Genomic DNA, 15,975 nt, shown 5'->3' with positions numbered 1-15,975 from the left:
TTCAAGAAGCGTAGCTCTCCAGGGATAGGTTTCTTCTTCTTCTTCTTCTTCTTCTTCTTCTTCTTCTTCTTCTTCTTCTTCTTCTTCTTCTTCTTCTTCTTCTTCTTCTTCTTCTTCTTCTTCTTCTTCTTCTTCTTCTTCTTCCTCTTCTCCTTCCTCTTCCTCCTCCTCCTCTTCCTCTTCCTCTTCCTCCTCCTCCTCCTCCTCCTCTTCTTCCTCTTTTTATTCTTCAAAGATTTATTTATTCTATATGGGTACACTTCAGACACACCAGAAGAGGGCATCAGATCTCATTACAGATGGTTGTGAGCCACCACTCGGTTGCTTTGGAACTCAGGACCTCTGGAAGAGCAATCAGTGCTCTTAACCACTGAGCCGTCTCTCCAGCCCAGGGATAGGTTTCCAAGGGGCTTTGTGTACAAGTTGCTATCTGAAACACGGGGTGGATAGCCAGTGGGAACAGCCAGCAGAGGGACGGCAGCCAGGGGAGGCCTCAGACCAACAGATTTTCTTCATTGATTTAAATGAACTTTCTTTGAATGTAAAATATGCAAATCTGCTGCAAAATATGAATAATTACGAAACAATCCCGGCTTAGGCGAGCTTCTGAGCGCTGAAGGGAAGTGTGCACATGAACCGCTCTGCTCCTCATAGAACTGGGTGCCAAAGACACAGACGCTCTGATTGGAATCAGACCACGGGCCTAAGAGACAATGTCTAAAATTGGCCCGTGCGTCTGGTTCCGCCTCAGTGGGTCCTCCTGGAGTGCCTGTGAGTGGTTGCCGAGAGCTCAGCAGCGACAGATGCTGTCTAAGAAAGGATGGAAGGGGATGGGAGGGTGAGGCAGAACTGGGCAAGGGGCCTGAGAGAACTCGTCTCTCCTTGCCGTGACGTCTGAGGTTCAAGAGAGTCAGAAGGAGCTGGACGTAAACCCTGGCACGAATGATTCTTAACAGTCAGCAGAGGTCTGTGAAGCTAAGAGGGCCCTGCCTTCCTGTGGGCAGAACCCAGTGGTGTTCTTTCTCCCTTAAAGACGCTGAATAGGTAAAGAGGACTACTAGACGCAGAATCAAAGAGGCCAGAGGGAAATGGAGGACTGGTCTGGTACCTCTAAAGAGGTCGCCACTTCATTGAGGGTGGAAAAGGATCGATGGTGTCCTCGTGCCCCAGAGGACTCAGGGTCATTATTGAGGTCATTACTGAGGCACGGGCAGACCTGAGATTTGCCCCAGGTCCTTCAAGGCTTCATAGCAGAGCTCCGAACAGGTGTCTGAGCTGTCTGGCCACTCAGGAGTTCTAGGACATTGGGTGAGCTTTGACTTGTGCGTCCTGAGCTTTGCGAACTCATCGGGTGAGCGTCACCTCCTAGGCTTCGAAGTGGGCAGCTGGGTGATTTCTCTCTCTGACAGCTGTCAGGGGGGAAGTGAAGCTCTGGATTCTTTATGCGTTCATCTCATGCGGGGCTGAAGGTGGTGGTCCTCAGAGTTTCACGTCTGTGTTGCTTGCAGGACAATGCCGTGACGCTGGGCCTGGTTGACACCATCGATACCGTCATGGGCCACATATCATCCAACCTGCTGCCCAGAGAACCCCATATCTCCCTCACAGGCTCTTCCTCCATGGCAGGTAGCCATTATCAGATCGGAAGGCAGTGGGGGTTGTGGGAGAAAGTGTCGGTTGTGCAGGCTGCTGGCTTTCACACCGCCTGAGGCTCACACAGCAGTTGAGAAAAAGCACCATTTTCTGAGCTCCGGCACCTTGTGCAAAATCCCAGTTTGGAAGGAAGCTGGGTTAGAATTAGGGGCTGGGTTGTGGCATCTACACGTGACTGTGTAAGCCGTCACGACAACGTGTGTCTGTGGGTGCCTCATGGCAGTCATCTGGGCTTAAACCGAATGGGAATTGGAGCTTCTTGAGTCTCTGGGTCCTTAGTATCCAGTGGGATGCTCTTTGCCTTAGAGATGTGGAGTGGGTGAAGAAGGGGAGGGGAGGAGTCAAGGAGTCCAGAATGTGAGTCTGGATGAATGCCAGAGTGGGATATCGGAGGAAACAGCCTGGCTTTCCCAGGATGAGTCAGGGCCTCCACAGACAGGAGTGCATGCATTTTTTGCTTTGAATCTCCGTCAGGACATTTCGGGCCAGCGACACCACACAGCTTCATCTGCCCCCAGAGTCACTCCCTCCATACACATGGTTTCGTTTTCCCTTTTCTGATGGGGTCGCCCAGAGCTTAGAGAGCCGCGATTCCCCTCACCCCTGTGGAGTGTGACATCAATGCTACCCTGAGGTTGAATACTTAGCTAGAGGATTGCAAAGGGGTGGGGTCCTTCCAGCCAGGAGTTCCCTTAGGGCGTGGCTGGAGGATTTGGCTTCTGCAGAAATCCCCATCCTAACTCACGTTTGTGTAGATATGCGAATGTGTGTATGTGCATGTGCATGCGCATGTGTGTATGTGTATGTGTACACAGGTGTGTGGGCATGCACGTGTGTATATGTGCACGTGTGTACACATGTGTGTATATGAACATGTGTGTTCTGAGTCACCCTTTCTAGAGGCGGTTCCTCTCTCCTAGGGGTTGACTGGGTTTCAGAAACGTAGGGTGGTGACACACAGGGTCTTCAGTCTGTCTCCCACAGCTGGTAAACCTGCTGACTTCATTCATCGTGTCTACTTCTCCTTCAGAATTCTCAGTGGCCAAGGTCCTCCCACCAGCGTTGAGTGCCCCCCACTACAGGTTCCCAGCCCACGGGCACAGCTACATTGAGATTCCGAGAGAGGCCCTTCACAGCCAAGGTGAGTGGATGTGGTTCCTTGGGCCCTCAGGTGCTGCAGTCTGGGTAGCTGTCCCTCTGTGGGAGGGTGGGCTTTGGGTGCTCCCAGAGAAGGCTCGGAGGCAAAGCATGCCTTACCGCCTCATTCAACAACACACGGTAGATCACAGACCAAGCTGGGTCTTAGGAAAAATCTACATTGCAGTGAGTCTGGCCCACCATATTGGATCTGTCCTCAAATCTGCTTAGCTCCTGGTTAGTTGAATATGAGTAGATGTGACACCTCTCCTCTTCTTCAAGGTAGCCATGGATAGGTACATTTGTATAGAGGAGCCAGAAACTATCCCAGATCAGGCTCAGATCAAGTCTCATTATGAGTAAGTAACCAGCGGTACCTGGTTACACAGGAGCACTCTGGAGCCCAGTCAGCTCTGGCCATATCTGGCTGACAACTTCTATGGGAATCCTTCCCTCTTGGGTCCACTCACAGTTGAGGATTATTGTGGTTCTTCACCCTAGAGGGTTCGGACAGAGGCTGAGCCCTGCCACCCAGCCCTGCATGGATTCATTTTTTTTTTTTTAGTCTAGAGGACAGGTGCCTATGACTTCAATCTCTCCTGGCAAAGACTCAACATTTCCTGTTCTCAGGAGAGAGATCCTGTCTAGCAACCTTGCATAGCATCTTGTAGGTTCCGATGCAGGACAGATTAGAAATAACTCAGTCTTCAAGAATGACCAGAAGCCGGGTTCTCAACACTTACTGCGAAGCAAGCCAAACTCTGATTAAAACCCCAGTTTAGCCCACGGATGGCTGTGTGGCTCCGGGAAGGTCTCTGACCATATTTGGGCCAGGCCAACAACAATATCTGCTTCGTGGTATTGTTACAGAACTTACAAGGCAAAATATGTATAAATCACTATGCATGGCATGTAACGAGCCCCAAGCTGACAGCAGGAGAGCTCCCGAAGTCAGCCAATGATGGCTGAGCGTTCTCACAATTGCGGAGAGAAAGAAATGCTGAGTATGTGGGTCTTACTGTAACAAGGGGCAAGGGATACATTGTAGCCATCTGGCTGTCGGCTCCAGCCTGCAGGCCTTCATTGGAGCATCAGAATACCCCTCCCGCAGACTGCCTGGGACACACTCACTGCTGGGCAAATGGCAGCCTGTGACGTGTTCCCTGTCCCTGAAGCTCTCTCTGTTATCCTGGGCAGGTCTCTGCACCTGGGAGTGGAGTGGGCGTAAGGGATGGGACAGGAGGTCATTGTCCCAGCTGAGCACTCTGGGGACTAGCCACAGTTTCTGTACCGTTTGTTGTAAACTCATGGTTTTGTGGCTCGTCCTCCTCCCCGCCCCAACCCCGGAGTCACTGCCTTCGGCTTCTCTGTGTGCCGGGTTCTGCACATCTCCTGCTTTATGACTGGAGGGTTGATGAGCATCTGGCCTCTGCTTTGTCCTCAGCCTGGACCACGATTGTCGGCCTTCTTTATCACACCATGCACTATTACCTGAACAACATCCCGCCAGCCAGCACAGAGTGAGTGTGGTACAGTGGTGTGGGGGTGGAGTGGGGGGTGTGTGCTCTCGTTTCCTGGATGGCCGGCCTCCTCGATACACACACACACACACACACACACACACACACACACACACACACACACACGCACACACACGCACGGCTTCTGGTTAGCAAACTCTGGCTACCAGCACCTGCTGCCTCGCTCTTCAAGCCAGGTTGGGCTTCTAGTCCTTTGGAAAAGATTCAGGAACTCCATCAAGTGAGATAAATCCAGCAGGCTTTGGGGCAGACAGGTCAGCTATGCTCCTGGGCTCCCTGAGCCTCAGTTTTCACATCTATAGAATGGGAAGACAGCAGGCCTGCCTTTATGCTTGTCTGGTAAGCTTTCTTCCCTTCTGCCATTTCTCCCCTCCCCCAAATTCCTTCTTCCACAGTTGGTATGAGGAGATCAGGAAGCTCCTGGTAGATAGTTAAACTCGCTCCAGGGGTCAGGGGTCATTCCCAGGTCAAACTCACCAGATCCCAATTGAAACTTCTGCACACAGGTTATCTCACTAAGCCATTGGCATTTCAACCTCAGAACTCCAAAACAGGGACAGGAGATGTCGGTGGGCGCAGATCGGAGTGAGGCGGGGTGATGTAGTGGGAATGGTTTTAAGCAAATGAGGGACTTGTCCAGTAGTGGAAACTCTGAACATCCTGGCTTCAGGGGCAGCATGGTCCAGCTGTCCAGGCGACGTCACCAGGTCTCATCTCTAGGCTTTTCCCAGGGTGGGCTCCCTTTTCTGTCAGGCAGTCCCCTTCCAGTTTTAAGTCAGGGAGACCTTGTCCTTCAGGGCTAACATCCAGCAGAGACTGTGTCCCAGCACTCTCTCCCGGATTCTCCTCCTCTCTGGGAAGGTTACTGGACCGTGATCTCATCCCTGAGCTGGGACATGGTTGGGCAATGTGCTGTGCTGGCTATCGAGGCTCTGGATGACAGGGCTCGCTCCGGAGCTATGGACTCAGCTCTGTGTGCATAGCTGAGTGGAGGAGGAAGAGTAGTTAGCTGTGTGACCTAAGGAAACTGAGGTATCTTCGTGAGGAAAGGAATGGACAGGAGGCAATGTGACGGTGGATGCCACTACACAAGTACTGGATGTCACCACACAAATGCTTGTGTAATTGGGGAATGTAAGGTTCAGGCAGGGCGAGATGGTGCCTGAGGTAACAGAGCCAGGCAGGTCAATCCACTGAAATTCCAAGCCTGGAGTCAAAGACCTGTTCTTCTGCATTCCCCGGTACATTAAGGTCCTGCCCTATCTCACCTCGAAAACATGTCACACTTCCAAGAGGATAAAATGGAGGGACAGAAATAAGATGCTCAGCTGCAGAGGCCACTTCCAGACACAGGATCAAATGCAGGCCTCAGAACACTTGGCTTCAATGTTGCAGTCTAGCTGCACACCCTCCCTCGAGCCCCATTTGTAACCCACTGAAATCCATTGGCTTCCAAGGATTCCCGAGGCTGCGAAGTGCAGAGACTGCCTGCTGTCTGTCGCCAGCCACCTGATCTCCCTGGAGGTGTCCCCACCGCCCACTCTGTCCCAGAACCTCTCCGGCTCTCCTCTGATCACTGTCCATCTCAGACACAAACTGGTGAGTGAAGGGCGTTTCCCCCGCTGGCTCTGGGTATGGTCTGCATGCCTGAGTCCTGGCGGGAAGAGCCGTCGTGGGCCTAGTGCTGGGTAAGGAGCACATTTTGCTCCCCAGAGTTCATCTCCTTCCGATTTAGTTCTTGAAGCACATGGTTGAGCCTTGCCAATGGACATGGGCTAAGATTGAGTGAAGAGGCTTCTATCTCCATCCCCCACCCCCACCCCCACACACTGTGGCTCTCCTAGGCAAGTGCAACCCTTATGGGTATGCCCCTGGCTTATGGGACCATTTTGTTGGGAGTAGAGGGACAGCTGTCCCAGGGTCTCTTAGCAGGCATGACAGGGTAAGCAAGATACAGAGCTCAGCTCTGTCGTGCGTTGCTTCGGAGCCCGAGAGTGACACCTCTGCTTTGGTGTCATCGGAGGGATGAGCTGTTTGTCCTGATGCATTCCTAAAGAGGCTCCGTCGTCTTTATGTAGTTTTGCCTGTGGGCGAGCTTCTGACGTTCTCGGTAGCCAGCCCCGCTGTGGACCAGGAGGGAGAGAAGCTTAGCCAGGTTCCGGTGGGTGCAGGCAGGATCTTGGTTGGCAGTGAGTGTACAGGCAATGAACACACCCAGGAACAGCTTTGGGGAACTGGTTCCATTTATTGGGGACGGGGGGGGGGTGGTAAAGGCTATTTAAACCATTGCGGGGGGAGTGAGTGGGGGCTATCCGGGTAAGCATACATCATTGACGGGGCATGGTTCTGGTGATGCCTCATTTCTCCTCACATGAGGAGAAATTCCAGGAGCTGCTGGGCATGACCTTATAATAAGATAGGAAGTTTAGGGGTTGGGGATTTAGCTCAGTGGTAGAGCGCTTGCCTAGCAAGTGCAAGGCCCTGGGTTTGGTCCCCAGCTCCGAAAAAAAGAAAAGAAAAAAAAAGATAGGAAGTTTAAGCTGTCTACTGGCTATACGACCTCCTCTGGTGAGGTAAGAGTGGAAAGGACAGGGGACAGGGGACAGGGACCAGGACATGCAGGCCCGGCAGGGCAGGGAATGATCCTATTCCTGTCCATCTCAGAATGAGATTTCTGGGGTTTGGACACGTTTCGATCCCACTCTCACTCCAGGCCTGCTTCTCCCAGCCCCAAGGCTCCCGGGCCCCACAGGTGAGAAGGGCAGAGATAGGATCTGATGTGCCGTTTGTTCCTAAGACGCTCCCGTGGATGCGTGTATGCTCAGAGGCACCGTCTTCCTGTGCTTCTCTCAAAGGCTGGTGGCTGAGCACCCACGGCATGGGTCCCCGAGGCCTTGGGAACCTCAGCGTTCCGGCTGAAGCTCCTAGAGAGAGAGAGAACTCATGAATCATAGCAGATAGGAGGCATATTGAGAAACACAGCCAGGGTTGTTCTCTGGAGGCAGGACGAATCGGAACAGGAAGTGGGACAAGCGCCACTGAGGGCAGAGGGCAGACGAGCTGGAGAGTTTTATGGCATCCATACTCCAAGGCGAGCACACCTGCTTGTGTGCTCATTTTGATGTGTACACGTGGGCCGGCATGCACTCAGGCTGCCTGGAACAAAGAAATCCAAGATGTTAGGTACACGTTTGTTTCCGTACTCTTCAAAGGGAGCCAACCGTTCCTGCTTTTCTCCCTCTGGTTTGCCTTGAAAGTGGCTCCGGGCTGTTCCCAGAAACCCTTTGTCAGCTGCACGGGGCTTCTGGGCCCCATGCCCTAACCTGGCTTCCAGGGCTCCCAGGATTCAGGAGCTTCCTCTGAGAATTTTGGGTTTGCCATGAATAGCACAGCAGCTGGGCCTCTGGAGAGTTCACGTCTACCCACAAAAAGAGTCCTCAATTCTAACAGACGCTCCATCTTGCTTTCCTCATCTGGTACCCCCTGGCCATGCCACCATGGGGGTGTGGAGGGAGGAGGGAGGGAAGGAGGGAAGAGAGGAGGGAGAGAGAGAGAGAGAGAGAGAGAGAGAGAGAGAGAGAGAGAGAGAGAGAGAGAGAGAGAGACTCGCTTCTGAAGATGGAGTTTTATAGGTGGCCCAAGACGATTATTATTAAAGACCGATTATCCCACTAAGATCTTGTGGTCCTCAATAGCAGTAAACCAAGAGTTCACCACCCAGATGTGCGCTCTGCCCAGCACACCCTGAATGGAATGTAGGTGCAGGTCTCGGGTGTAGGAGGCTGCCCCACTCGCTGGCATGTTCATGGGGAGGCAGCAGGAGGGAGGGGCGCCTGCCCACCTGCATGTGCACTGACTGGTCCTGTTGAAAAAGAGATGATGGCTTGTGTGGGGGGACCCAGACAACCACGGCTTCCAAGGAGCTGGTGAAGCACTGCAGACTAACCTGAATGGGGCTGTCTGTTCTGGGAACATACACACTTCTCTCTCAAAGATAGGAGAAGACTGGACTGTCTGGAGTGCTGAATCTACTTAAGAAGGGAGTGGTGGGGTCAGCGAGACACCTCAGTGATAGGGGCATTTGCAACCAGACCCAGACATCTGAATTCAATGCCGGGGATTCATGGTGGAAGGATAGAACTGACTCTTAGCAAGTTATTCTCTAGCCTACACATGTACGTACACATGCACATGCACGCGCACACACACATGGAAGCATGTATGTGCACACACATGCATGCACACATACACACAAACACATGCACATGCACGACCACAAACATATACACAGATGCACAACCACAGGTGCACATGAGCACTGGGGCACACATGCACAAACATGAGCACACACAGACACATGCGCGCACACACATAAACAAAAATGTAATTTAAAAGAAGTCAATGGTGGACTCGCTGGCATTGCCCTCCCCGTCTCCTAGTTCCCTGTCTGTCTGGAGGTTTGCAGGCTACAGACAAGGGAGCCAGCCTGAGAGGAAGGGACAACCTTCCGTCGCAGTGGGATTACGGGTCCCAACATCTCAGTGCTGTTGGTGGTCATGTGGAAGACTCCACTTCTGTTTCCTGTGAAGTTCTGGGAAGGTGCCAGTTTGCAAACGGGAGGGGCGGGGTGGGGGGAGGAAGGGTAGGCAAAGACACATTCCCAGCTTAATGGTCAGTTGCTAGAGTTATTTTTAACAAAGAGCTTGAATGAGGGATTGTGCCTTAAAGAGCGACTGGGGGGATTTTTTATCCTACCAGAAGTAGTAATTAAAGATAGTCATGAGTTTTTTTCTCTCTCAACTCTTGTGTGTGTGTGTGTGTGTGTGTGTGTGTGTGTGTGTGTGTGTGTGTGTGTTTGTCTGTTTTTGTTAGGTTGCTTGGAGGTTCATGCTATCCTCCAGAGGATGCATAGGAGGTCCGCTGCTGCGGCTGCAGCTGCATGAAGCAATTCCTGTGGCATCCTCCCGGGGGCTGATGGGAAAGAACAGAAGGAACTGGAGGAGGCTTCAGCACTTGTCTCCCCCAGCCATGTCCATAGAGCATGGGTCGGGGGCGGGGGTGGTTACAGCACTGTCTTCCAACATGTCAAAGCACATGCAGGCTAGGGTTGAGGTTCCAGGCTGAGGGGCTCTCTCTTTTTCTCATGGCATAGGCTCCTCAGGGTCTTGAGAGTATAGGTACCCCTGCGGGTTTGCTTTTTTTTTTTTTTTTTCCGGAGCTGGGGACCGAACCCAGGACCTTGCGCTTGCTAGGCAAGTGCTCTACCACTGAGCTAAATCCCCAACCCCCGCGGGTTTGCTTTTAATTGCTGCGATAAACACCTTGGACATAAGCAAATTGAAGAGGAAAGGGTTCGTTTGGTGTATGTGTCTTGATCATCGTCCGTCATGCAGGAACCGAAACAGAGGCCATGCAGGATCAGTGCTGCCTAGCTTGATGCTCAAACTTATGTTCCACTAGCTTTCTTCTCTCTACCTGGACCACCTGCCCAGTGGTGGCGCCACCCACTTGGTCCTTGCACATCAATCATTAATCAAGAAAATGCCATACACACTTGCCTACAGGCCAATCTGATGGAGACGTTTTCTCAGCTGAGGTTTCCTCCTGCATAGTTTGCTGAGCAGGTACCTGGTGAATTCTGGGGGTAGCTACAGTAGAGGCCCCCCAGCCCATAGTATGGCAATCTGCTAAAAGACCCTGGGGCTTAAGGCTGTATTACTCTGAACATTTGGTGTCCTGTCTACCACCCCTGATGCTCAGGAGACAGAGGATAAATGATCCAAGGAGGTTCTGGGTCAAGTCAGTGTTTGGAGCTGTCCCTCTGCTGACAGAGGTCCCGCCCAGGCTCGGTGTATCTATGGAATGACCAGACCACAAGGATGTCTGCTACGCTAGATCTTAGGCCACTATAACAACATTCTCGACTCCAGCCCCAAGGCTGGTTGTTTTAGTCCATGGTCTGCTCTAAGTGTACCAGAAGTTAGACCTTCTCTTGGACTGCTGTTTCGCTCCTGAGAGTCCATGCCTATGGAACGTGGCACATATCCACCCAGCCTTCTAGGACTCTGGGAATGAAAGTGTGTGTGAAACTCCAAAGGCTCGGGGATCATGTGACAGTTCTCCAGTCTTGTGTCCCCTTGGAGCTGGAAGATAAGTCTGCATGGCACGCTCGGGCATGGGATCCAGATGCTAGATATTTCTGTAGCAACTGACCTCTGTGCAAAAACAGCTGTGGCCTCTTGACTCAACAAGATGCTGTCAAGATGTGGGGTTGTGGACACTGTTGATAAGCTTAGGGCATCCCGTCCCATCTGTAGCCTCTGTTCACTGAATTTCTGGAGCAGAGTCCCCAGCTGGGACAACCAAATACGTCTCCAGACATTGCCAAGAATGCCCTGGGAGATTCCCAGTTGAGAACCCCATCTGTCTGGAGTTGTAGTAGTAATGGCTACATTGTTACTGTTGTTATCTAATATTCCATTGTGTGCACATCCTATCCATTATAGTCAGGGGAATCCTTGGGTTATTTTCCACTTGAGATCTTTAAGCAGCATCACTTTTCCGTTTCTTTAAAAGATAACATTTAAAAACCAATGGTTTACAGTTATTCTTTTGCTATGGTCTGCTGTGAATGAGAAATTTACTTTATTTGTGCATATGTGTTTCTGTGTCATGGCATGTGTCATGAGACCAGAAGATAACTTCTGGGGGGGGGGTCAAGTCTCTCGTTCCATGTGAATCTCGAACTTAGGTCAACAGGTTTTGGGGCAAGCATCTTTACCCACTAAACCATCTTGTTGGCCCCCTGAGAAGTCTGGTACTGTTAACAAAATATCGTCTTCCTTTGCTGTGGCACTCTTGGGAACCTGGTAACCTCTCTCTCTGCAAACTGGGCTGTGCTATGATAAAAATATCTACAAATGTTCGTTGCAATGAGTCACGTTGTCTCTCTGTGCTTTGCTTTGATTTTCTTTTGGTGGGGAGGTTGCAAGGGCAGAGGGCAGATATGAAGGGACAGGGAGATGAGTGGGATTGGGGTACGTGATGTGAAACTTACAGAGCGTGAATAAAAACTTTTTTTAAAAAAAATCCATCTACAGTGCATGTTGAACTCTGATGGACTCCCAGCTGGCCTCTGTGGAGATCAGTGTGCAAACACTCAGTTAATGTGGCGAGGCCAGTCATGCCGTCTTTCCCAGCTTTTGGTCCAATCTGTCTGACTGTCCAGGCCAGTTGCCATGAACTCCCTGGCCATTTTCACAGCTGTGTCAGAGCTCACACCCTGCCTTTCCCTGTAGCATCTGGCTTTCCCCAGTCAAGCTGTACAGACAGTGCTCTGATGAGCCGCCACGTGCCCACTCAGGTCTCGCTCTATGATAATGTCTTAGAAATAGAATGGTTTGGTTAAATGGCCAAGGATTTTTTTTTTTTTGTCATTTCTAATTTGCTTCCGATGTCTAAGCCAAGTAATGTTCATGTTCAGAAGGAGACAGCAGACTCGTGGCTTGGGCTCCCGACGTGAGCTGTGGGGGCTGGGGTAACTCAGAGCCAACTTCTGCACTCCCATCTGAAGGGCAGGGCAGGGAACACCCTTCCAGGAAGCCACCTCTCTATATAAGTGCCATACTCCTCCCTACAGAGTAGACATGGCCATGAGATCGCTTCAGGTCAAGCGACGGAACACAGCCAGTGTCTGAATGCCCAACCCCCACACAGCCCCCTCCCAGTGTGGGCTGTGCAGGGAACATGCTAGAACATTCCAGACCTACCTGGCGTGTGCTCACTCCCGTTGGGTGAGAGCCTGGGAGTGTAGTTGCTGGTCCTGGGGGCAGACATGTCTGTGTACGTCATTGATAAATAGCACCAGTGATTGATCCCATTTCCCCAAGCATCCCATACCCCAGCGAGCGTGCAAATCTGCCTGTCATGTTGGGGATTGTCAATCTTCTCCAGTCTGGCCACCCATGGGGCTTGTGTTGCTTCCTCCTGGTTTCCATTTATTTTTTTTTTCTCCATGACACTGGTGACCTCTTTATGCTTTTATCGGGCATTCTCATACTCTCTGCTTCTGTTTCCTTATCGATTTTCAGTTCTCGGCCCTTCTCGGATGCGAGGCACGGGTACCGCCAACTCCTTCTTCCGCCGCGTCTGGCCCTTTTGCTCTCAGGGTGTCTGTTGATGAGTGGCTGGCTTTAAACTTTCATGCAAGCCCATTTATCAAGCCCCTGACTCGAGCCTCGTGCCCCTTCGGTGTCCTGGTCAAGAAATCTCATCTGACTGGAGGTCAGAGAGAAACTCCGGGGGCCGCTTGAAGCATCCCGCCGAGCTCGCTCGTATTAACTTCTGCAGTTGTCTAATTGTGTCTGTGTGCGATGAGGCAGGGCCAAGATTGATTTCCCCCACATGCGTGCCCAATTACAGGGCTCCACCTGTTGGCAAGATAAACCTCGCCTTAGGCCGCGGTGCTTCCCTTCCCATCCATCAAACTGGCTGCGCTCACCTCCCTAACTTCAGTGGCTTTACGCTCAAGCCGCGCTAACCCTCACGCTTCGCATGGGCTGCTGATGGCGGAGTCTACATTTTAACCACTGATGTTCACGGGCGGATGGTGCCTTCAGAGGGATTCTAAGATCAGCACCGTCACCACCGGGGCTCGTTAGCCCGCTTCCCACTTAGCTCTAAACTCTGATGGGCAAAAACTTGCATCTGCTTGTTTCTGTTTGAGTTCCTTTGATTGCCCGGCAACTCGGAGAGAGCCCTTCCCTGAGAGGCTCCGCCATCTGCATTTTTTCTTTCAGATCATGCACTCTTTCCTCGGTTTTATTTTAGGGGGTGGAATTGCCGTGTGCTTCATTAATGACTTCTAAGAGCCCTCCTCATCTTACAGATAGCTTGTTGCCCGCTGCAATGTGCCACCGGGGTGTGTGTGTGTGTGTGTGTGGTGTGTGAGATTTTTTTATTTGACACTTTTTGCCTCGTGCAAGTTAAAGCGTTCTATATTGTCAAGGCTGCCAACCGTTTCCTCTAGAAAGATGTCCCAGCTCCCCACGACCGCTGTGACAAATCCACATAAACCCAGTGGTTTGGAACAACATTGCTTTATTATCTGAGAATGCTGGAGGCCTGGCGCGCAAAGTCAGTCTCCTTGTGCTAAACTCCAGGTGTCAGAGGCCCAGGAGAGCAGCTCCTTTCTTGCCTTCCTGGCTTCTACAGACACTCTTAGCTCTAATGCTTCCTTCAAACCGTTTATGGACCAGCCATTCTGTTGCCGTCTCTCCAGTTCCCACCCTGCTACCTCCCTTTCCCAAGGACGGCATGATGACTTTGGAACACTTAGTGGCCTTTGCTTGAAGGGCATTGGCACAGAGCCTTTGCCACAGGGAGGCAGCCCCTCCCTCCTTCTCAGGACTGGGGCGCAGGCTCCATAGGCAGACAGTCATGGTCTTTATCAGAGAAAAGGACTTCGTGGGCTGACACGGTCTTCTTCTTTCCTCATCCATTTGGTGACTGAGATTTTGTGGGTGTGTGTATGCGTGTGTTCGAACCTTTCTTCTCTGGGTGACAAGATACTCAAAGCGTCAGAGGAGTGTCATGGTGTCACTCCCACGCCTGATAGAGAAGCATAGGGTTTCTCTTACTGTGTATCAGGGCACTGAGGGATGCTGACCAATGACTAAATAAGAGGTAAAAGCCATTTGGCTTCCTTCTAGGGATCAGCTCTGGGGACTGGACAGCAAGGCAACCTTTAGTCTGCCTCCAAAGGCACGGTCACCCTCTTCTACTTCCAGCCCCGCCTGTGTGGAACCAGGCAGCCGATCAGGCACCTCTGTGAAATGCTACCAAGGGCCTGTGATCGGCCTGATCATCTCCTAGTGTTTGGTTCCAGGACTCTGGCAATAGTGACTCACAGAAAGGGGATCCTTGCCACACAGGTACCCTTTGAAGCTCCCTACAGAGTCAGACACGAGCCGAGCCCTACCCTGGAGGACACACAGATAGCCAGGGCCCTGCTGAAGCCCAAACATGGTAGGAGGGGCTCCTCCATTGCCAGTCAGGCTTGGGAACCCGTGGTGCAACTTTGCAGAGAGATCCAAAGCTTCACCCTCCCCAGGCAGTGAGCGCTCTTCCAAGTCCCCTGTGGGTGTGTCGGCCGATGCGTTCTGACACCAACTTTGGAAATTCTGCATGCTGGTGGGGTTTCTAGCTCACTCTGATGCCCTTGTGCAAACCTCCCCGCTTCGATATGTCACCTTTTATGGGGAAGCCAGCCTTTCTCATTTGCGGTGGCTTGTGGTCTCCGAAAAGGGAGCTTACATTGCACCGGGCTATCACGTGACTCTTTAGTTCTCAGAGGCTCTGTAGGTTTGCTCCCCTGCACGTTGGGAGGCAGTGGATGGTGGTGGGACTAGGGTCTTAGGTCACTGGGAGCATTGTCCCTGAAGGGAATAATGGGACCTTGTTCTCCTCCTCTTTCTCTCTTTTATCTCTGACCATGAGGTGAACCGGTTTGCTTTTTTTTTTTTTTTTTTTTTTTTTTTTTTTTATCTATTACCATCTGGTACCTCAAGTGAAGTGGAGGAACGAAGAAAACTAGGAACTCAAAACAGCAGCCCCGGGCTCGTGTTTGCAAGAGGACAGTAGTTGTTACCTGAGCCTCTTTCTTTACTGGAACTGGCGAGGCTTGCCCTCCATGTCCCTCCTTCAGGGCACCGTTGTCCTCTGTGAGTGTGGTCGCTGACATTTCCTGAGGCCAGATCTGTACTTTTGTACGTGGGTGTCCTGCCAGGTGGCATGTGGCACCCAGTAGGAGCTGCTATTGCAGGGAAACACCCTATTCCTGTGGGATGTAAGTAACACAGACTGAGCACACAGGCTGGGGGCAGCAGCGGGCACAGAGAAGGCTAATGCATGGTTTGTACTCACAGGGTCTCGGGACCTCCCCTAACTCTGGCTCTAGGTGGGAGGCCATAAATTCACCAATGTTTCTTATTTTAGCAACTCATACCTGCTCAGTGTCCACCTCTGTTAAACCAAGACATCACCATCGTAGGTCCCCAAGCTTCTGTAGGGTCAGAGGGCTACAAGAGGTTCCAAGGTTCATGTCTGTCTGAGGGGATATCTGGGGCCTCTTGTGGCTACATTACATGGGCTGCTTTTTTTTTTTTTATCTTGTGTGGCTTGCGTGTGCCCTAGAATGCACTAGGTAGACGTGTGTACACTTGGCTTCTCACTTTTATACAGTTGAAGGGTATGGTGAGGTGAAGTGTGGGATTTTTCTCCCGTTGTCAGTCAGGACGCACTGACTTCTCAACTCTGATGGGTGTCTGGACAGGCAGCTCTTGGTGCAGAAGGAACGCACATCCCTTCTGCTAGAGTTGACAGGTGACAACAGAGATGAGTCATGGGGGACACAGTGGTTTCTGGGACTGTGAACAGGGAGAGTCTTAGCCAGAGCAATTTAATAGCAACTTCCCTGGGCCCGTTTCCACAGCTGCTGTGTGAGTTAGAAAGACAGGCACAGGGTGTGCCTGAGCCTCCGTGTGCATGGCTTGCTCTGTCCCAGGCTGGATAACTCTACCTTCTGCCAATTCTGTTGCATAAGAAAAAGGCCCAACTTAACATCCACATCTAAGTCCTACGCCCA

At 51.6% G+C, this 15,975-nt stretch overlaps 1 protein-coding gene across 2 annotated transcripts in view; it reads left to right on the top strand.

The window, feature by feature from the left end:
• Positions 1 to 15,975, top strand: part of Adgrd1 (adhesion G protein-coupled receptor D1) — a 111,073-nt gene that overhangs the window by 39,115 nt on the left and 55,983 nt on the right. For both annotated transcript variants that reach the window (XM_032886901.1, XM_032886900.1), the window contains 4 exons: positions 1,509 to 1,626; positions 2,684 to 2,794; positions 4,235 to 4,310; positions 5,789 to 5,930. In XM_032886901.1, coding sequence (XP_032742792.1) covers positions 1,509 to 1,626; positions 2,684 to 2,794; positions 4,235 to 4,310; positions 5,789 to 5,930 — 447 coding nt within the window. The remainder of the gene's footprint in view (positions 1 to 1,508; positions 1,627 to 2,683; positions 2,795 to 4,234; positions 4,311 to 5,788; positions 5,931 to 15,975) is intronic.

Source organism: Rattus rattus, chromosome 16 (assembly GCF_011064425.1).
Source record: "Rattus rattus isolate New Zealand chromosome 16, Rrattus_CSIRO_v1, whole genome shotgun sequence".
In the NCBI taxonomy this organism is placed as follows: Eukaryota; Metazoa; Chordata; class Mammalia; order Rodentia; family Muridae; genus Rattus; species Rattus rattus.
This window is presented reverse-complemented; position numbering and strand designations above follow the sequence as displayed.